At 36.1% G+C, this 22640-nt stretch overlaps 2 protein-coding genes across 3 annotated transcripts in view; both read left to right on the top strand.

Annotated features, from left to right (window-relative positions):
* Positions 1 to 22640, top strand: part of HSPA4L (heat shock protein family A (Hsp70) member 4 like) — a 56529-nt gene that overhangs the window by 15454 nt on the left and 18435 nt on the right. For both annotated transcript variants that reach the window (XM_002745370.6, XM_035292980.3), the window contains exons 4-12: positions 6738 to 6860; positions 9613 to 9712; positions 10357 to 10490; positions 12245 to 12489; positions 12635 to 12711; positions 13621 to 13772; positions 14767 to 14873; positions 17087 to 17220; positions 20518 to 20717. In XM_002745370.6, coding sequence (XP_002745416.1) covers positions 6738 to 6860; positions 9613 to 9712; positions 10357 to 10490; positions 12245 to 12489; positions 12635 to 12711; positions 13621 to 13772; positions 14767 to 14873; positions 17087 to 17220; positions 20518 to 20717 — 1272 coding nt within the window. The remainder of the gene's footprint in view (positions 1 to 6737; positions 6861 to 9612; positions 9713 to 10356; positions 10491 to 12244; positions 12490 to 12634; positions 12712 to 13620; positions 13773 to 14766; positions 14874 to 17086; positions 17221 to 20517; positions 20718 to 22640) is intronic.
* Positions 18406 to 18751, top strand: LOC144581753 (SOSS complex subunit C). Its single transcript, XM_078366534.1, is given in 2 exon segments — positions 18406 to 18469; positions 18472 to 18751. Coding segments are annotated over 2 exon segments (207 nt in total). The 3' UTR covers positions 18615 to 18751.

Here is a 22640-nt window from a genome sequence, read left to right as displayed (position 1 = left end):
TATATACGCAGTAATGGGATTGCTGGGTCAAATGGAATTTCTATTTCTAGGTCCTTGAGGAATTGCCACACTGTCTTCCACAATGGTTGAACTAATTTACACTCCCAACAGCAGTGTAAAAGTGTTCCTATTTCTCCACATCCTCTCCAGCATCTGTTGTCTCCAGATTTTTTAATGATCGCCATTCTAACTGGCATGAGATGGTATCTCAATGTGGTCTTGATTTGCATCTCTCTAATGACCAGTGATGATGAGCATTTTTTCATATGTTTGTTGGCCTCATGTATGTCTTCTTTTGTAAAGTGTCTGTTCATATCCTTTGCCCATTTTTGAATGGGCTTGTTTGTTTTTTTCTTGTAAATCTGTTTGAGTTCTATGTAAATTCTGGATATCAGTCCTGCAAAAATGTTTTCCCATTCTGTTGGTTGCCAATTCACTCTAATGACTGTTTCTTTTGCCGTGCAGAAGCTGTGGAGTTTCATTAGGTCCCGTTTGTCTATTTTGGCTTTTGTTGCCAATGCTTTTGGTGTTTTGGTCATGAAGTCCTTGCCTACTCCTATGTCCTGAATGGTTTTGCCAAAATTTTCTCCTAGGGTTTTTATGGTGCCAGGTCTTATGTTTAAGTCTTTAATCCATCTGGAGTTAATGTTAGTGTAAGGTGTCAGGAAGGGGTCCAGTTTCTGCTTTCTGCACATGGCTAGCCAGTTTTCCCAACACCATTTATTAAACAGGGAATCCTTTCCCCATTGCTTGTTTTTGTCAGGTTTATCAAAGATTGTACGGTTGTAGGTAGGTTGTGTTGCCTCCGATGCCTCTGTTCTGTTCCATTGGTCTATATCTCTGTTTTGGTACCAGTACCATGCTGTTTTGATTACTGTAGCCTTGTAGTATAGTTTGAAGTCCGGTAGTATGATGCCTCCTGCTGTGTTCTTTTGCTTAGAATTGACTTGGCTATGTGGGCTCTCTTTTGGTTCCATATGAAGTTCATGGTTGTTTTTTCCAGTTCTGTGAAGAAAGTCAATGGTAGCTTGATGAGGATAGTGTTGAGTCTGTAAATTACTTTGGGCAGTATGGCCATTTTCATGATATTGATTCTTCCTAACCATGAACATGGAGTGTTTCTCCATCTGTTTGTGTCCTCTCTGATTTTGTTGAGCAGTGGTTTGTAGTTAAGAGGTCCCTTATGTTCCTTGTAAGTTGTATTCCTAGGTATTTTATTCTCTTTGTAGCAATTGTGAATGGCAGTTCATTTTTGATTTCGCTCTCTTTCAGTCTGTTATTGGTGTATAGGAATGCTTGTGATTTTTGCACATTGATTTTATATCCTGAGACTTTGCTGAAGTTGCTTATCAGTTTCAGGAGTTTTTGGGCTGAGACGATGGGGACTTCTAGATACACTATCATGTCGTCTGCAAATAGAGACAATTTGGCTTCCTCCTTTCCTATTTGAATACCCGTTATTTCTTTCTCCTGCCTGATTGCTCTGGCTAGAACTTGCAGTAGTATATTGAATAGGAGTGGTGAGAGAGGGCATCCTGGTCTAGTGCCAGATTTCAAAGGGAATGCTTCCAGTTTTTGCCCATTCAGTATGATATTGGCTGTTGGTTTGTCATAAATAGCTTTTATTATTTTGAGATACGTTCCATCAATTCCGAGTTTATTGAGGGCTTTTAGCATAAAGGGCTGTTGTATTTTGTCAAATGCCTTCTCTGCATCAATTTATGGTTCTGTTTATGTGGTGAATTACATTTATAGACTTGTGTATGCTGAATCAGCCTTGCATCCTGGGGATGAATCCTACTTGATGATGATGGATAAGCTTTTTGATGTGCTGTTGCAATCGGCTTGGCAGCATTTTATTGACGACTTTTGCATCTATGTTCATCATGGATATTGGCCTGAAGTTTTCTTTTCTTGTTGGGTCTCTGCCGGGTTTTGGTATCAGGATGATGTTGGTCTCATAAAATGATTTGGGAAGGATTCCCTCTTTTTGGATTATTTGGAATAGTTTCAGAAGGAATGGTACCAGCTCCTCTTTGTGTATCTGGTAGAATTCGGCTGTGAACCTATCTGGACCTGGGCTTTTTTGTGTGGTAGGCCCTTAATTGCTGCCTCAACTTCAGACCTTGTTATTGGTCTATTCATAGTTTTGGCTTCCTCCTGGTTTAGGCTTGGGAGGACACAAGTTTCCAGGAATTTATCCATTTCTTCCAGGTTTACTAGTTTATGTGCATAGAGTTGTTTGTAATATTCTCTGATGATGGTTTGAATTTCTGTGGAATCTGTGGTGATTTCCCCTTTATCATTTTTTATTGCATCTATTTGGTTATTCTCTCTTCTTTTTTATTAATCTGGCTAGTGGTCTATTTTTTGATCTTTTCAAAAAACCAGCTCTTGGATTTATTGATTTTTTGAAGGTTTTTTCGTGTCTCTATCTCTTTCATTTCTGCTCTGATCTTAGTTATTTCTTGCCTTCTGCTAGGTTTTGAGTTTTCTTGGTCTTGCTCTTTCAATTTTGACATTAGGGTGTCAATTTTGGATCTCTCCACTCTTCTCATGTGGGCACTTATTGCTATATATTTTCCTCTAGAGACTGCTTTAAATGTGTCCCAGAGATTCTGGTATATTGTGTCTTCGTTCTCATTGGTTTCGCAGAACTTCTTTATTTCTGCCTTCATTTCATTGTTTATCCAATCAATATTCAAGAGCCAGTTGTTCAGTTTCCATGAAGCTGTGAGGTTCTGAGTTAGTTTCTAAATTCTGAGTTCTAACTTGATTGCACTATGGTCTGAGAGACTGTTTGTTATGATTTTCGTTGTTTTGCATTTGCTGAGGAGTGCTTTACTTCCAATTATCTGGTCAATTTTAGAGTAGGTGTGATGTGGTGCTGAGAAGAGTGTATATTCTGTGGATTTGGGGTGGAGAGTTCTGTAAATGTCTATCAGGTTTGCTTGTTCCAGGTCAGAGTTCAAGTCCTGGATATCCTTGTTAATTTTCTGTCCGGTTGATCTGTCTAATATTGACAGTGGAGTGTTAAAGTCTCCCACTATTATTGTGTGGGAGTCTAAGTCTCTTTGTAAGTCATTAAGAACTTGCCTTATATATCTGGGTGCTCCTGCATTGGGTCCATATATGTTTAGGATCGTTAGCTCTTCTTGTTGTATCGATCCTTTTACCATTATGTAATGGCCTTCTTTGTCCCTTTTGATCTTTGTTGCTTTAAAGTCTATTTTGTCAGAGATGAGAATTGCAACTTCTGCATTTTTTTGCTCTCCATTTGCTTGGTAAATCTTCCTCTATCCCTTTATTTTGAGCCTTTGTGTATCCTTGCATGTGAGATGGGTTTCCTGGATACAGCACGCTGATGGGTTTTGGCTTTTTATCCAATTTGCCAGTCTGTGTCTTTTGATTGGTGCATTTAGCCCATTTACATTTAGGGTTAATATTGTTATGTGTGAACTTGATACTGCCATTTTGATGCTAGCTGGTTGTTTTGCCTGTTGGATGATGCAGATTCTTCATTTTGTTGATGCTCTTTAGCATTTGGTATGTTTTTAGAATGGCTGGTACTTGTTATTCCTTTCTATGTGTAGTGCCTCTTTCAGGAGCTCTTGTAAAGCAGGCCTGGTGGTGACAAAATCTCTGAGTACCTGCTTGTTAGCAAAGGATTTTATTTTTCCTTCACTTATGAAGCTCAGTTTGGCTGGATATGAAATTCTGGGTTGAAAGTTCTTTTCTTTAAGGATGTTGAATATTGGACCCCACTCTCTTCTGGCTTGTAGGGTTTCTGCTGAGAAATCTGCTGTGAGTCTGATGGGCTTCCCTTTGTGGGTGACCCGACCTTTCTCTCTGGCTGCCCTTAGCATTTTCTCCTTCATTTCAACCCTGGTTAATCTGACGATTGTGTGTGTTGCGGTTGCTCTTCTTGTGGAATATCTTTGTGGTGGTCTCTGTATTTCCTGGACTTGAATATTGGCCTGGCTTGCTAGGTTGGGGAAGTTTTCCTGCATAATATCCTGAAGAGTATTTTCCAGCCTGAATTCATTCTCTTCGTCACATTCAGGTACACCTATCAAACATAGATTTGGTCTCTTCATATAGTCCCACATTTCTTGGAGACTTTGTTCATTCTTTTTTGTGCTTTTTTCTCTAATCTTGGCTTCTCATTTTATTTCATTGAGTTCATCTTCGACTTCTGATATCCTTTCTTCAGCTTGGTCAATTCGGCTGTTGAAACTTGTGCATGCTTTGCAAAGTTCTCGTGTTGTGTTTTTCAGCCCCTTCAGTTCACTCATATTCCTCTCTAAGTTGTCCATTCTTATTATCATTTCCTCAAATATTTTTTCAAGGTTCTTGGTTTCTTTGCATTGATTTAGAACATGTTCTTTTAGCTCACAGAAGTTTCTCATTACCCACCTTTTGAAGTCTGATTCCATCATTTCATCACACTCATTCTCCGTCCAGCTTTGTTCCCTTGCTGGTGAGGCGTTTTTGTCCTTTGTAGGAGGCGAGGTGTTCTGGTGTCAGGTGTTTTCCTCCTTTTTGCACTGGTGTCTTCCCGTCTTTGTGGATTTATCCACCTGTCTTGTGAGTGGTTGCTGCTTTTCTGATCGGGTCTCTGAGTGGACATCTAGATTGTTGATGATGAAGTATTTCTATTTCTTAGTTTTCCTTCTAACAGTCTGGCCCCACTGCTGAGGTCCACTCCAGGCCCTGCTTGCCTGGGGAACTCCTGCAGCAGCTGCGGAACCGTGAGGTTGCTACCAGATTCTTCTTCTGCTATCTTTGTCCCTGAATGATGCCCACCAAATGTCAGTCTGATCAGTCCTTAGTGAGGTGACTCTTTGGATATACGTGGGTCAGGGAGCTGCTTGAGGAGACAGTCTGTACTTTATAGGAGCTCTAGTGCTGAGCTGTGAGCTCTGTTGTTCATTCAGGGCTGCTAGGCAGGTACGTTTAAATTTGCTGCAGCAGAACTCATAAAGCCCCTTTTTTTTCCTCAGGTGCTCTGTCCCGGGGAGTTAGGGCTTTATTTTTGAGTATCCGTTGCACTGTCCTGCCCATCAAGGAGGCAGTCTAGTCACTGCTTGCCTGTAGTGGCTATGATGAGCTGCCATGGGCTCCATCCTGCTGCCGTGTGTAATTCCCTGTAGTCCTGTTTATATGGGTGTGGTTAGAACTGCAGTGGTGATGCTGGCCCACCTCTGTAGTGGCGGACTCTCTCTGTTATGGCGGGTTGCCTCGGCAACGGCAGGCTGCATCAGCAATGGCTGCGTACCTTCGTAGGGGTCGCGTGCCTTGGTAGTGGCGGACGCCACTTCCCCACGGAGCTGCAGTGTCCTGGGTTCAGCTGTGCTTGCCGTGAAACTCTCAACCCTGAGTGTTTCCAATTGCTGTTTTGTTTGTTTTTGTGGGGGTGGGACCCGCCGAGCCTGATCACCTGGCTCCCTGCCTCAGAGCCTTTTTTTTTTTTTTTTTTTTAAGTTGAACGGTTAACTCTCTCCCAGGTGTTCCAGTCATGTGCTGCAAGGGCACCGGGATCTGTGTGATTTCCCGTGCAGTGACCCACTGCGCCAGCTCAAACCACATTGCTGCCCGGGAATCTCCTGGCCTGGCTTTCTGTTTAAGTCCCATTTAATCAGATGAATGTGCTAATCTGCCTTCCAAAATCTCCAATTGCCGGTTTAACAGGGCAACCAAACCAGTGTATTTTGTACGGAGTGTCGCTGCGCTGCGGCCTCGGCCCAAACTGCCGTGCTGGCGGCCCGTGGGGCTCTTACACCTGGGAATCTCCTAGTCTGTGGACAGTAAAGATCCATATGGAAATGCGGCATCCACTCACCCTCTGCGGATTCACTGGGAACTGCAATCCTGAGTTGGTCCTACAGCACCATCTTCACTCTTCTCAAACTGTGTCATCTTTTGAAGACAAGAAAATCAATGTTTAACTCCTCAAGCATGTTATCCATTTATTTTTTATACATTTATTTAAATATATTTTATTTCATTAAACTTTTAGAATGTTCTTATACAAAAGAATATTGTATGATCATGCCTCCGATAGTCAGAATAAGACTATGATTCATTTTCCCTTATTTCTGTGTGCTTGATTTCTCTCTGCTCCCTGGTTTAAAGGCAGTAATTTGATATAGTACTTGTTTTTTTATTTTTCTTGTAAATAGGTTTGGAAACAAATGCTTATCAATTTTAGGTCTGATTCAAAGTAAATCTTAAGTCATTAGATACATATATTTAACATACTCAATACATAAACACATTGTGCTGCTTAAAAGAGTGATGTTCTCATTTCCTTTTCCCAAAGCTGTATGACTGAAGCTCTCATTTTAAACCTAGGGAGAGTTCTGACTTTCAAAAGAAAGATTATTTGATATTTTCCTTTTCATTGTTTGTTGTGTCACACTTGGAAAATGAATGATAAAAATGGTTTTTGTGGGAAGTGAGGATCTGAGAGGGTAGAGACTATACTTTTGAAAATACTTTTCTTGGTTATAATACTGTGTGTAAGGTACAGTAGCCTCAGAAATGACAGGGTCACTGTTTTTAATGAGATTATGATTCTAAAATGATAGTTTTTCTGAGATAAAACCTCCTTGAGCAAGGGTGAGGAAGGGTGTCTTTTTCATATTGTATGTCTATCACATATAGAGAAGATGCTCACTGAATATTTGTTGGATAAACAAATGACTCTTAATAAATATCCCAACTTTTGGTGTTAGGTGCGGTACTTAGAAGAAGAGAGACCTTTTGCAATCGAGCAAGTTACTGGAATGCTGTTAGCCAAGCTTAAAGAGACTTCAGAAAGTGCTTTGAAGAAACCAGTGGCCGACTGTGTGATTTCAGTAAGTTTTACTTCAGTAATGAATACCTTTGAATTATATTTTTCAGTGTATTGATGTAATTTTCTTCTCTTATACTTTCCGCCCTTATCCAGTAAATAACCTAAATCCATTTGACTCTTTAAAAAAAAACTGCCTTATTTGCTAAAGGTTAGGATTGAATTTCCAATAAAATCAATTACGATGATCAATAACTCTTGAAAAATTGTTATGTAACTAATGACTACTGGCATCTGTTACTTATCCCTAAGTATGTTCTCAGCAATTAACTTCCCACCTGTGAGGACCTTAACATTTTATAGCAAAGGTTGAAAATTTCTAGTTGGGGATTTGAGGTTGCATATCAGGGAAAAAAGATTAAGGATTCTTAAAACATTTAAATTATTTGCCCTGTCTTATCTCTTGAGGTCCCATTAAACATAGTTAACTAGTTCTAACCTACACGTTAACTAAGTTGATATATTCTTACTATTAAGCCTGACCACAAAAGTTTAAGCATCTCATGTCATTAGAAAAACAGAATACAGAATCAGATTATGAACTGTTCAGTGAGTTTAGTAATCAGTTTTTTTCATAGGCATTTGGAATTTTTTAAATGAGAGAAAAATATTAGAGCTTAATATTTTATTTTCTAGCCATTTAGTAATAGTGAATAATAGAGTTTACCATTGACCAGGCACTATTTATAAGCATTTTAACCCATTTAATCTCAGAAGCAACCTATGAGGTAGGTATATTATTAACTCTAGTTTTATAGATTTAAAAAGTAAGACACTGAGGTGTCCGATAACTTGCCCAATATCAACACAGCAAATATAGTGATAGAGCCAGATAGTTAATTCCGAAGCCCATACTCATAATTGTTATATTACCACTTGAAAGTGTATGTTAGAATCATACAAATTTTAGAGATTCATCTTAAATTCAAATCCATTTCTATTTAATTATACTTGCTTTTACTTTTGTGTCAGAAATTCATATCAGAACAGAGTAATACAAACTTTTGGCCATTATTAACTTTGTGGTTGGTGCAGGAGACCCATTGTGAGTTCCACAGGGGCAAATATTTTTTCTGTTTTGTGCTGTTTTCCTGGTAGTTAGAAAAGTATCTGGCTTGTAAGTGCTCAGTGAGTATTAAATGAAGCATGCATGATAACTTAGAGTTTTGTCAGGAGGATAATACCAAATCAGATAAGAAGTTTACCAAGGAAAATTTAAATTCTTTTTCTGTTGCCAATCTGTTCAGTGAAATTTCTAAATTCATAAAACAATAAAATTAAAGGAAACTACTTACTGAAACTTAAAACTGGAAGAGCTCCAAGTTATTTTTATGTGAATATAGTTAGTAATTTGCTAAATTGTTCTATATGCCAAATTAAAGTACTTCTTAGTTTGATAAAACTAGGATATATATACACACACACAGACACACACACATACATCTTTATATATTTTAAGACTTGAGTTTAACTTTTAAATAGAGATGTATTTAATGGACTGGGTATGGTGGCTTATGTCTTTAACCCCAGTACTTTGGGAAACCAAAGCGGGAGGCCTGCTTGAAACCAGGTGTTAGAGACCAGCCTGGGCAACCATAGTGAGACCCCGTCTCTACAATTTTTTTTTTGAAATTTAGCCAGGCATGGTGGCACACACCTGTAGTCCCAGCTACTCAGGAGGCTGAAGCGAGAGAATTTTTTGAGCCCAGGAGTTTAAAGCTGCAGTGAGCTATGATCACACCACTGCACTTCAGCCTGTGAGGCAGAGCTAGACACAGTCTCTTTAAAAATGTGTGTGTGTGTGTGTGTGTGTGTGTGTGTATTTTTTTTTCAATGTTGTTTGGTGATTTTTAAAGGAAATTCATATTTATCACAAGTTCCCTACAATATAGTTTCCCTCCTTTGAAATGTAATCATTTAAAACAGGAATATACTCTTCTGGTTGGGTGTGTATACACACAATAATGAAGTAATGTTATACGTGCCCTTTTTATTTTTAACATAATTAAAATAGTATTCCATGACAATTCATATCTACTTGCTTCTTTGTAACAGCTGCATAGGATTCCATTATATGGACATACCATAACATATTTCTCTAATCTCATTTTCAGACTCTTGAGTTTTTAGTTTTTATTATGAAAGATGAGCAAATATATTTTTAATAGATCAGACTACCACCAGAAGTATTTAGATTAACAAAACTTAGGCAACCTTGCCATATAACCTTGCTTTAAATTAGTTATTCATACTTTAGGTCAGATCTTTATGGTATAGAAATTGTCAAATTTAAAAAATAAAAAAGTCGTGTTTCACTTATTAGAACATTTTTTGACTTAAACTGTGCATAAGTTTTAGGATAATTATTTTATATTTTTCAGCTGATGAAATGTTTAAGTAAAACACTATACTTAGGCCGGGCGCGGTGGCTCAAGCCTGTAATCCCAGCACTTTGGGAGGCCGAGGCGGGTGGTACACGAGGTCGAGAGATCGAGACCAACCTGGTCAACATGGTGAAACCCCGTCTCTACTAAAATACAAAAAATTAGCTGGGCATGGTGGTGCGTGCCTGTAATCCCAGCCACTCGGGAGGCTGAGGCAGGAGAATTGCCTGAACCCAGGAGGCGGAGGTTGCGGTGAGCCGAGATCACGCCATTGCACTCCAGCCTGGGTAACAAGAGCGAAACTCCGTCTCAAAAAAAAAAAAAAAAAAAAAAAAAAAAACACTATACTTAACTGTTGTTTTTAAATAATAGATTCCTAGCTTTTTCACTGATGCCGAGAGAAGATCTGTGATGGCTGCTGCCCAGGTTGCAGGTTTAAATTGTTTAAGGCTGATGAATGAAACTACTGCAGGTAAGCACTTTGCAATTTGAAAATCAGTATATGTGTGTGTGTGCGTCATGTGTGTGTATATGTATGTACTGATTCTTCTAAGCTTGTTACTTTGTAGTAGAACTTTTTGGCAGAGGTTAAATATGTCTTAATGGCTTTACAATTCATTACTATTATAGATATTAATAGAGTTAATAGTTGAGTAAGGAAAAAAATAAGGTTAAAAATAACATTATTGGCTGGGCACAGTGGCTCACGCCTCTAATCCCAGCATTTGGGAGACTGAGGTGGGCAGATCATGAGGTCAGGAGTTCCAGACCAGGCTGGCCAACATGATGAAACCCCATCCCTACCAAAAATATAAAAAAGTAGCTGGGTGTGGTGACACACACCTGTAATCCCAGCTACTCAGGAGGCTAAGTCAAGAGAATTGCTTGAACTCAGGAGGCAGAGGTTGCAGTGAGCTGAGATTGCACCACTGTACTCCAGCTTAGGCAACAGAGTGAGACTGTGTCTCAAATAATTATTAACCAAATTATGAAAAGTTAATTTACTTTGAAGATAATATGTATTACTGTACTGCATATTGCAGTGTCAAAGTGACATTTCTTGTTGTCCAAGTAATTGCTATGCTAGAATTAACATAATTCTTTGTTCTTACACAGTTGCATTGGCATATGGAATTTATAAACAGGATCTTCCCCCATTAGATGAGAAACCAAGAAATGTAGTATTTATTGATATGGGACATTCTGCCTATCAGGTCTCGGTTTGTGCTTTTAACAAAGGAAAACTTAAAGTAAGTAAATAGTTTGCTATGTTTACATATATTAAGAGCACAGACTAAAGGACCATAATAGCTGGGTTTGAATCCTGGCTCTGCCTCTTAAACTATGACCTTAAGCAAGTTATTTAATCTCTCTAAATCTTAAGTCTGTTTATTTGAGAACAACAACAGTAACTACCTGATAGCATTTTACAGGACAAAATGAGTTAATGTATATAAAATTCTCGGAATGCCTGGCATAGAGTACCTGCTATAATATGTATTAGTTATTTTTATTGTTGTTTCTATTTTTAGGTTGTTAATGAAGTCATCTATCAGGGAGCATAAGTTGTTTATCTGTAAATATACTTATGGGAAGCATTTTCCAAAATGATTCCCATTGATTTTAGAAACCTTTTTATCCAAGCGTTCTAATCATAATTTTACTTCTATGTGCTTCTTACAAATTACGATTTGTAATCACTTTTACATTGATTCTTTCTCCAAACTTACAATCTCTCTCCAGTATGCACAGAGTAGTGTTTACTTAGGAGATAAACTGCAACACTGTAAGAGCATTCTATTTCAATTTATTTTACTATAATAACTTCTTTGTAATCAGAAAATTAAAGGGAAATGACTCAGATGGAATGTAGGGTAATTTTTAGTATAAATTGATTTAATCCTTGGTGTTTAGCCTTACCCATTAACTTATTTTAAAAGAACTTTTTTCCTTCCTAGATAACTTTGTAGTGAAATATAACTTCTAGATCACAGACCCCTTTGAAAATCCGATCAAGGCTATAGCCCTTCGTCCCAGAATACACACTTGTACTAGTTATATAAGAAGATAATTTTGCATTTATTTTTGGTAATACTGGACTTCATGAGAGGTGTATACATGGATTCTCCATACTAGTCTGTGGGGCAACACCCCACACAGATTGCACTCATATCCTCCTGTGATATTTACCACCATGCTACCACCCCATCACCCACCTTGTAAAGAAAGAGCTGCAAAACCACATCAACAGCAGGATTCTTTATTAGTGACTATTGTAAGTAGCCATTTTACCCAAGGGAGCGAGCCTAGATGTCTGGTCCTATGCTTTCAAGAACTATAGTGTTGAATTTCTATGACTTGCTTACCCCTTCTGCTGCGAAACCTGTTGCTCAACCAGCTTGTTCAGTTCTTACCTGTCTCTTTTCACTTGTTTTATTTATACTCTCTATCCTTTTGTTTCTTACATATTTCTGTAAAAATAATCTGAGTTGTGGTCTTTTTGTTGGTTGGTTTTTGTTTCTGTTTGGTTTTGGTTTTGTAATAGTCAAAAGCCCTAATTTCTGACCTGTAAATTGACCAATTATGGCATTTTATATTTAATCTCTGAATCTGCTTTTCTTGTTTTGTTCTCATTTATATGCTTAGGACTGTTTCTTTGCTCTCTTAAACCTTATTTTGGTCTATCTGTTCAGTGCTCTTGTAGAACCAAATGAGTAAGATAATGAGGCTGTAGTTGTTGTAATTCAGTTATTTCTGAATTAGAATTATTCTTTTAATTATGATATATGGATCTGTAACTAGAAAGCAGAAAATTAAGAATAAGTAAATAAGTTGGCTAAATATAAGTGATCATTTAACTCTGATTCCAAATTCAGCACCCCTGTGATTGGATAAGTTTTTTAGCATCATTTTTATTTTTATTTTAGAGGTTTTTCTTTTTTTCTTTTTTTTTTGGAAGAATCTATATTCCTGAAAATTTAGTTCTGCTTTTTCAATTAAACAGGTCTTGGCTACTACCTTTGATCCATATTTGGGTGGCAGGAACTTTGATGAGGCTTTAGTAGACTACTTCTGTGATGAGTTCAAGACCAAATATAAGATAAATGTGAAAGAAAACTCTCGGGCCTTGTTGCGTTTATATCAGGAATGTGAAAAACTAAAGAAGCTAATGAGTGCAAATGCATCAGATCTTCCATTGAACATTGAGTGTTTCATGAATGACCTTGATGTTTCTAGTAAAATGAACAGGTACCACGTATGTTTTTAGTTTGAAAAGTGTTTACTTATTTTATAATGTTTATTTAGATCATGTCTGATTTTTGTTGTTGTTGTTTTAGAAGATATGTTCAACTTTGTATCCCAGAATAATGAATTGTATCTTATTTTCTCACAGGGCTCAATTTGAACAACTGTGTGCTTCCCTTTTAGCCAGGGTTGAGCCACCTTTAAAAGCAGTAATGGAACAAGCTAGTAAGTGGAAATTACTGGACTATCAAAACTGTACCATAATGTTGCTTACTTAGCAGGGGTAAATAATGATAAAAGAAATTAAACTTTGTTTTTAAAAAAGATTTGTATTTCTCCTTTAAGGGGAGATTATCACATTCATGAGTAAGGCACCATAAATCTGGGTTTCCGAGAATTCTTCCTGGCTCTTTTTATTGTTTACATCATAAAACTCATGCTAGTTCTGGCCAGGCATGGTGGCTAATGCCTGTAATCCCAGCACTTAGGGAGGCCAAGGTAGGTGGATCACCTGAGGTTAGGAGTTCAAGACCAGCCTGGCCAGCATGGTGAAACCACGTCTCTGCTAAAAATACAAAAATTAGCCAGGCATGGTGGTAACCCCATGGTAGCTCCTGTAACCCCAGCTACCTGAGAGGCTGAGGCGGGAGGGAGAACCACTTGAACTTAGGAGGCAGAGATTGCGGAGAGCTGAGACTGTGTGCCACTGCATTCCAGCCTAGGCAACAGAGTGAGATTCTGTCTCAAAAAACAAAAAACAAACAACAAAAAAAAAAAAAACATAGAAATGGGGACATGATTGCTTTTTCATAAGGATTTTGGTAATCAATTAAAAATGTCATCTATAGGGATTTGGGAGGTGAAAATAAAATTGAAGGACTCTGAAGAGGTCTTTTAAAACCCATGAAGTGCTTTTCTCTTCCTATTGCCTGCCACTTCATCATCTGGACCAAGTGCATTGCCTGTCACATAAATAATTAATATTTATTAAATTTTACCTTTTTCTAAAAATTATATTTTTCTTTCCATTTTATTCTCTGACAAGAAGTTCCACTTTTTAAAAAAGTACTTGACAAAGCCTTCTGTTCAGATTTTTAAAGACTATCATTTTTCTTGATTAAAAAAATTTTCCAGGCTTACAACGTGAAGATATTAGTAGTATAGAAATTGTAGGAGGAGCAACACGAATTCCTGCAGTGAAAGAACAAATCACCAGATTCTTTCTTAAAGACATAAGTACCACATTAAATGCTGATGAAGCTGTTGCAAGAGGATGTGCATTACAGGTATAATTGTTATTTCATTTTTCAGAATACGTATTTTGCCAGAAATGAGTGATGGATCCAAAGGGATCTCTTTTTTTTAATTGTACTTTAAGTTCTGGGGTACATTTACAGATCTTACAGGATTGTTGCATAGGTACCCACATGCCATGGTGGTTTGTTGTCTCCTCCCCCTGTCATCTACATTAGGCATTTCTCCCAATGTTTATTCTTCCCCAAACTCCCTGCCCCCCATTGTCCCTCCCCAGCCCCTCACTCCCCAACATACCCCAGTATGTGATGTTCCCCTCCCTGTGCCCATATGTTCTCATTGTTCAACAACCGCCTCTGAGTGAGAACATATGGTGTTTGGTTTTCTGTTCTTGTGTCAGTTTGCTGAGAATGATGGTTTCGAGCTTCATCCATGTCCCTACAAAGGATATGAACTCATCCTTTTTATGGCTGCATAGTATTCCATGGTGTACATGGGCCACATTTCCTTTGTCCAGTCTGTCATTGATGGGCATTTGGGTTGGTTCCAGGTTTTGCTATTGTAAACGGTGCTGCGATAAACATACGTGTGCATGTGTCTTTATAATAGAATGATTTATAATCCCAAAGGGGTCTTTTAATGTTATTTGTTTCATCCACTTGTCAATAAGCTAAAGTAAATTGAAGTTATTTCTGATAAATACGTTTTGTATCTTTCCCATTTATATTTTTAAGCTATAATAGGACAGTACGTCTGTAACAACACTGAAAGAATAGTTATTTTACAAATTCTCGCAGTCTGCTGGAATTTAAAATTCCTTTTGGAGATGTAAAAATATTCTGTTAATTTTTGTAAGGTCACATAAAGTGTACTCTGGACCTTTTAAATTTTCAATTCTCATTGCCAAAAACCAGTAACTTTTAAAATGTAACAATTGTAATAGGAGGACTTTATTAAGCAGTTCAGAGTAACCTAGGGTATGATTTGTATTTGTTGATTTAAATATGGTATACATCTTATTTTCAGTGTGCGATTCTCTCACCAGCATTTAAAGTGCGTGAATTTTCCATAACAGACCTTGTTCCTTACTCAGTCACTTTAAAGTGGAAGACCTCTTTTGAAGACGGAACTGGGTAAGTTATTTTTAAAACCTTTATTAGAGCTTGTTGTAAATCTTTAACCAATTAAATCTACTTTTCTAAATTAGAGAAATTTACACGTCTTAAAATTCTGCCAAACACTTTTAGGTAAAGTATTTAAAAAACAAAATATAAAAATGATACATCACCTATAAATCATAATTAGGCATATTTTTTGTGATTTTTATAAAAGTAAAACATGGCTCATTTTCAAATAAATGACAGTATGAATTATAAAAAAAAGATCTGTATTTGTCATAGTCTCTCTTTGCCTGTATTGCAGACATAAATATTTTTAACAGCTAGTTTATCTGTCCAGTCATTTTATTTGACTATCCATAAATAAATAAAAGCATATACTTTTTAAAGTACATATAGGATTATCTATAAATCTCTAATGTAACTTGGCTTTTTCAATTATATTGTATTTTGTTTTCCCATATTAATAGACAGTAACTGTTTTTTCAACAGTTGTGTGTGCCATAATAAATTTAACCAATACAGTATTAGGTCATACTTCTGCTATTTTAAACAGTGCTAGTAGGAACATCCTTGTGCTTGTTCAGTTGTGTTTGGTATGTCTGTAAGATAGCAGTGTAGGCATGGAATTGTTGCGTCAAATAATATGCACATTATTTTGAGTAATATTGGCAGATTATTCTCTAAAAAGATACTGGTTTACATTCCTGTTAACTTCTATGAGATTGCCTGTTTTAGCTCACTTTCTTCTATACTTTTCAATTCAACATGCCTGTAGTTAAAAAAAAATTACTTTGTTATTAAATTTATGTTTCTGTCTGTCATAAGCTATATTTTTATGCTTTCATTAACATTTACATTTTTTTTCATAAGCGGCCCAGGATTAAAGTAGCTTACTTCCCTACCAGAATCAAAATTTATATTTCATATATTTTACTTGCCTGCTTTTCAGAAGTATAGCTAGCACAATGAATAATGGTGTGTTTACATTTTGAAGTTATTTTTAAATTTTTGTTCTGTGTTCTATACATAAGTACACCCAAGAAAATGCGGTTGTTTACATTTCAAAAATACGGATTATCAGCTTTACCTGAATGTCTTGGAAAGCATTTGAATGGCATGTGTTAATGTCAGTATTTTTCTTTATAATTTTTTTTACCTATCTGCCCCAGATAATTCCAATTTTGAGCCAAGAAATATTATTCTATAAAATTTAATTTCGGTTTCAAGGTATAAGTGATTCAGAAAAAAAATTATAAGAAAATGTATGGGGAGATAAATTGAAAAGTAGATATAGCCTAATGACTACAGTAAGAAAGTAGAAGGTATTGGTATGTTCTTGAAAACTAGGATAGAGTAAGAGGTTTATGGATTCAAGATTTGATCTTTTTTGTTTTGTTTTTTTTTAGATTCAAGATTTTAAAACCTTGGATACTTATAGTAATAGGATGATAACATAGTATTAAAGCATGATTTCTGGGCCACCATAAAAAATAGTCATAAACTGTTTCTGTTAAACAATTTAAGGAATAGGAATTGCTATGTAGGTTTAAAAAACTCCCTGTATTGGAGGGGTAAAATACGACAAAGAAAATTGTTATATCAACTGAAAAATAAATGGAAATATGAATCGTAAAGCATCAGAGAATATCCCTATTAGGATGCACACTGACGTTTTTAGGCATAAAGGACCGTAATATATATCACCCTCAGTTGGTGCAGGAAGAATATACACAGAGTGTGTGCACTCAGATGGTAAAACAAATGGGTAAAGTAGTAAATCCACATAAAAGATACATTAGTGTTCCTTGTCTTGTTTTTAATTTTGCACCTTTCTGTAGGTTTAAAATTATTTGCAAACAAAAGTTTTTATTAAAGGTAGCCAGAGTTAAAAGAGTAATGTGTGGCAAATATTTTTGGAAAGTTAGTAAGTAGGACTTGGCCCTGAAATCTGAAGAACCCTACACATTGGCTTTAAAATATACATATTTTCATGTTATTTTTCTCTTTTTAATACAATTGTCTGTTGTTATAATAGATATCATGAAACTTTGAGCCATAAATCTTCACAAGGCATGTTTAGAGCAAAATCAATAATTTGTTTTATTTCTGCAGAGATTTTTACAATTGCTGTTTTAATGAATTAAGAATGAAATGGATTCAGTAAATAGATCCATAAGCAACTTTCTGTTTGTTTCTAAGTGAGTGTCTTTCCCACTCCATTTTAGGGAATGTGAAGTTTTCTGTAAGAACCATCCTGCCCCATTCTCAAAAGTCATTACTTTCCACAAGAAGGAACCATTTGAACTAGAAGCATTTTATACTAATTTACATGAAGTGCCTTATCCCGATGCAAGAATTGGTAAGAGAAAAAAAAGAGAAAGTTTTCCATAACATTTTGGCTCTTTATAAATAATGCGTTATTTTAGAATCAAGGCAACAGACGTTTCAGCTAAGCCAGAACTGGATTTTTAAAGAAAGATATTTATACTCTTTTTTAAATGTGCACTTGTAGTGCTTAGTTTATGACTATAATGACAGCAGCGTTTACTACAGTCAGCCCTCAGGATTCATGGGTTCAGCATCTGTAGATTCAGCCAATTTGGGTAAAAAGAAATGTCTGTGCTAAGCACATCTAGACTTTTTGTGTGTGTCATTATTTACCTACTACATATTACAACTACTGACATACCGTTTATTTTGTATTAGGTATCATAATCAATCTAGAGATGATACAGACTTAGAGAATTTGGGAGGATGTATGTAGGTTATAAACAAAATACTATGTCATTTTTTTTTAAATAAGGGACTTGATTACCAGGGGATTGCTTAAGCCCAGGAGTTGAAGACTAACCTGAGCAGTATAGTGAGACCTCGTCTCACTCACATGCAAAATGATGTATACAAGGTTCTTGCATCCTGAGGGAAACCTGAGACCAATCCTCAATGGATACTGAGGGGACAGCTATATTTCTAATTCATTTTTAATTCTGTATTTAAAATTAATTCTGCAAAAATTAGCCAGGTGTGGTGGTGCACATCTGCAATATCTGCTACTCAGGAGGCTGTGGCAGGAGAATCACTCGAACCCAGGAAGCAGAGGCTGCAGTAAGCTGAGATTGTGCCACTGTACTCCCAGCCTGGGCAACAGAGTGAGATAAAATAAAGTAAAATAAAATATAAATGGAAATAAAATACTCTGTAACTGGCCTGAAAGGTTTGTGTGAGAATTATTTTTTATTGAAAAACTTACTTTAATCAGTAGATTGAAATTGTGGTGCCAGACTGACTATATATTCTAATTTTAAACTTAATGTTCACTGGCATCAACTAGAATGACTTATTATTGGATTAATATGATAGCGAGGGTGATTGGAAGGCAAGGTGGTCCCAGTGTTCTCACATCCCAGGTGATTGGTGAGTTGCTGACCAGTTGCCACTGGACATAATTGAAACAAAGGAAAATGGCAGCAAACTACATGACAGGGTTTTCAAAACAAAAATAGATTTGCAGTCTTGGCAGAACTAGGCAAAAAGAAAACTACTTATGTAGAATCAGTCTTCAACAAATCATCCTGGAGCTAGCATCGTACTCTCGAGACCCTCTCTTAATATGCTGAGCAACAGCATATTGCAGCCTAACAGAAGGCAGCTTAGCAACATGCTCATGCACATTCATCCAGATGCTTCATAACTCAAGACTCTGCATTTGGGAACCGTATTCTTCCTGTTTTACTTTGCCTTGACCCAGAATGAAGAAAATATTTGTGATGGAAAAGTGACTTTGTAATATCAAATGCCAAAGCTACTATCAGTGTGAACTGTGACTTTCTGAATTTTGGTGAACTTTGATATTTTTTCTTTGTTTAAAAGAAAGGAATGTATAAGTGAAAATAGAATGAAGGGTAACCAGGATGATGAGAGCGTAGACACCATATCATCCAAAGAATTGAAATGTCCCATGACTGTAACTTTTTTGTAATGCTGTTGAACTCTCAGACTCCAAATTTGATGGTCACAAAATCATTTCCCAACCCCTAGCAAGTTTGACTGAATAGATCACGTCCACAGTAGATTTTCAAGAATCATTTATACTACCTAACTTTAAAGAAACAAGGATGCTTTTAAAAAATGAACCAATAGGCTTAAATCATTTACATCCGTATTTGCTGTTTATGGGATTGATGTCAGTGAACCTTTTCAGTTTATAGTCAACATGTATCATCCTGAAATATTCTTTTATGAATTCGTAACTACTTCCCCCTTTCTCACTTTAAAACAAACCCCAAGAACAAATTACTAACCAGTCTTAACCATCTTTTATAAACATATGCCCATATAAATGATGTGACTAAATAAAATAATAGGAAAAAAAAGAAAGTGAGAATAGGAGATTGTAATACCCATTTTAACTGAGTGATCTTTTCAAAAGATATATAACAAAATTATTTTATAACATTTAAAAGAATTTTGAAGTTTTTAATTTTTGTCTATGTACTGATTTATAGACTAAGAAGGGGATAGTACAAAATTATAAATATTTCAAGGATTATTATATAAAACAGTACAATTACAAACATTGTATTAGTTTGCTATGGCTGCTGTAACAGTACCACAAGCTAGGTGGCTTAAACAGTATAAATTTATTGTCTCAGTTATGGAGGTTAGAAGTCCGAAGTCAAGGTATCTCCAAATACGGTCACAGGCTCAGCATAGTGGCTTACGCCTATAATCCTAGCACTTTGAGGCAGGAGGATTACTTGAGCCCAAGAGTTCAAGACAAGCATGGGCAACATAGTGAGACCTAATCTGTACTAAAAATCAGAAAAATTAGCTAGACGTGGTAGCGTGCACCTGTAGTCCCAGCTACTTGAAGGCTGAGGTAAGAGGACTGCTTGGGCCTGGGAGGTTGGAGGCTGCAGTGACCTATGATCATGCCACTGCACTACAGGCTGGGTGACACAGTGAAACCATGTCTCAAAACAAAACACACATAGTCACATTCTGAGATACTAAGCACAGTGGGGGGTAAAATTTAACCCATAAAAAAGTCATCCAAGTTTTTTACTACCTGATTTTTCTGCCTAGCATTTGCTCTTCTACTATAAATATTATATATATGAGATTTCTTTAAAGAAATAAAACATTAATAGATTTCTTAAAGCATTAATAATCTCTGCAGGTATTAGTGACTGTAAACTTTGCAGTTTTACTATAGGAAAAATCCAAAAATGGAATTGCTTTATGAATTACCAAGGTGATTATGATTTGTAAAGCTTATATCAAAAGGGTAGTATCTAGTTTTCAAACTCAGAAACTGAATTTTGCTATTATGGTTTTCAAGTACCAGCATTATAAGATAACTTATCGCCTTTGAATCAAATTGTCCATGGTTAAATTCCCAATGCTTTTTTTTTCCTAGCATTGATGATTTTGGGCAGGTTACTTAAGCTTCCTGAGACTTAATAACAGGTTTGTTATGGTTTGTAAAAGATAATCTGGGGGAAGTAACTGCCCCATAGTGATCAGTTAGGATATGATCATAATTATTGCCAACATGATTATTTGCCAGTGTCTTAAAGGTGATAGCCAAATTACTCAATAAATGAATAAGTTAATCTGAAGCTCACATACTGATCAGAGTTCTTTTTTCCTTAAGGGAGCTTCACTGTTCAGAATGTTTTTCCACAGTCTGATGGTGATAGTTCCAAAGTGAAGGTTAAAGTTCGTGTTAACATCCATGGAATCTTCAGTGTGGCTAGTGCATCAGTAATTGAGAAGCAGAATTTGGAAGGCGATCACAGTGATGCTCCAATGGAGACAGAAACTTCATTTAAAAATGAAAACAAAGATAATGTGGTATGTCGAAATCCATTCTCAATGTTCTTGTAATAGTGTATACAGTATATTTTAATCATAATTGGGACTTTAATGGTTGAATGCATTACTCTTGAGTTTTGGCTTTGAATTTCTGCTGTGGGAATCAATGTAAAGTCTTTTGATAAAAGATTAAAGAATAATACTATTTTCAGTGCTTTACGTCTTTCACATCTTAATATACTTTAAGAGTTTGGTACATCTTTCATAGCATTATATGGAGCATGTTAACCTGGAGTTCTTTTCTAAGTTCTTAACTTCCATTAAAACATGTATTTTATTATGGCTAGATTTTTAGCTTACAGATAAAACCAATTCAGAATGATAAATTTTGAACTATACATTTTTTAGATTGAAAATACATGCTTAATAAAGAATTTTTCTCGGTTTATTTGGGAGACATGTGAGACAGTTAAGGAGAGGAATGTGCTGTACATTCAGTAATATTAAAGTACAGATTTTTAAACTTTTTCTTTATTAAAAAGTTCTGTGGCACTGAATTTACTTTGGAGATACTGTAGATGAACTCTTAGGAGAACTTTATTGTATTTCATTATACAACGTTTTCATCTTTTTATGTGCACTCCTCATGAATTATTTTTGTGCATTATTTTTAATGGCATTTATTAGTTTTTTGTTTTTCTAATTACAATTGAAAATCTGCCCTAGATTTTCTTTTGTCCTATTTCAAGATGGTTTCTGCCTTTTCTAAAGATTGCTTTTTGTTTGCTTTTATTAATAATTACTATGCATCTTTCTTCCAAATTGATCAGAATTCAACCACTAGCCTTTAAACTACTTCATTTAGAACTATGGCTTTTTTTTCTTTCTTTTTTTGTTTGAGACAGAGTCTCAGTTTGTCACCAGGCTGGAGTGCACGATCTCAGCTCACTGCAACCTCTGCCTCCCAGGTTCAAGTGATTCTCTTGCCTCAGCCTCCCAAGTAGCTAGGACTACAGTCATGTGCCATCACACCCAGATAATTTTTGTATTTTTAGTAGAGATGGGGTTTCACCACGTTGACCAGGATGGTCTCAATCTCTTGACCTCATGATCCACTTGCCTTGGCCTCCCGAAGTGCTGGGATTACAGGCGTGAGCCACTGCACCCAGCCATTTTTCTTTCAGTCTTTATAATTTTGTAATCACTTTCTTATTTGAATTGAGGAAGAGGAAATGTCTTTATCTGTTAGTGAAGATACAGTTTTTCATAAATTAATGTAAGAATGATTGGTGAAAAGTTAATATTTCAAATTACAATCCACAATAATTTAGATAAATAAATTTAATTCATTAAGATTTATTTTTACTAAAATTGAAAGTGTATTTCTTTGTATGCCTTCCAAGACCAGTTGTTCATAATCATTTACCTTCTCTTTAAGTATTTCTGCTGAGGCCTTTAATTTTCTTTATATTAGTGAATCCTGGGAACTGAAAATACAACAAGAATAATATGGCACCCATGTTGAACTTCACCTGGTATTTCTTATTTTCTGCTTTTGTTTGTGAGCTGGAAATTCAATTAACCAAACTTTAAAGGATGATTTCTGGATGTGAACTTAGTGGGTTCACCTGTGAATAAAGTGCACAGATTTATGACATCTGCTTTGGTTACTCAGAGACTTAGCTGCTTATGATAGTTTTTTCTTGCTCTAGAACATTTGCAGGCAGGTGAAGTTCCCGTATAAGGAAATTCTAGATAGGTGATATGTTTCTTAATATTTCTCTTACAATGTATGTAATCAAAAGAAAAAGGTAGCTAACATGCTAACATTATGGATCATATACTTGGCATTGTTGGTGAGCACATTCATATATATATTATCTTTTAAATCCCTATCACAGCTATATAATAAGTTTTGAAAAAAACAGTAGTTTATTTCCTTTTCCTTGCTAACAAAAGTGA

Source organism: Callithrix jacchus, chromosome 3, assembly GCF_049354715.1.
Source record: "Callithrix jacchus isolate 240 chromosome 3, calJac240_pri, whole genome shotgun sequence".
In the NCBI taxonomy this organism is placed as follows: Eukaryota; Metazoa; Chordata; class Mammalia; order Primates; family Cebidae; genus Callithrix; species Callithrix jacchus.
This window is presented reverse-complemented; position numbering and strand designations above follow the sequence as displayed.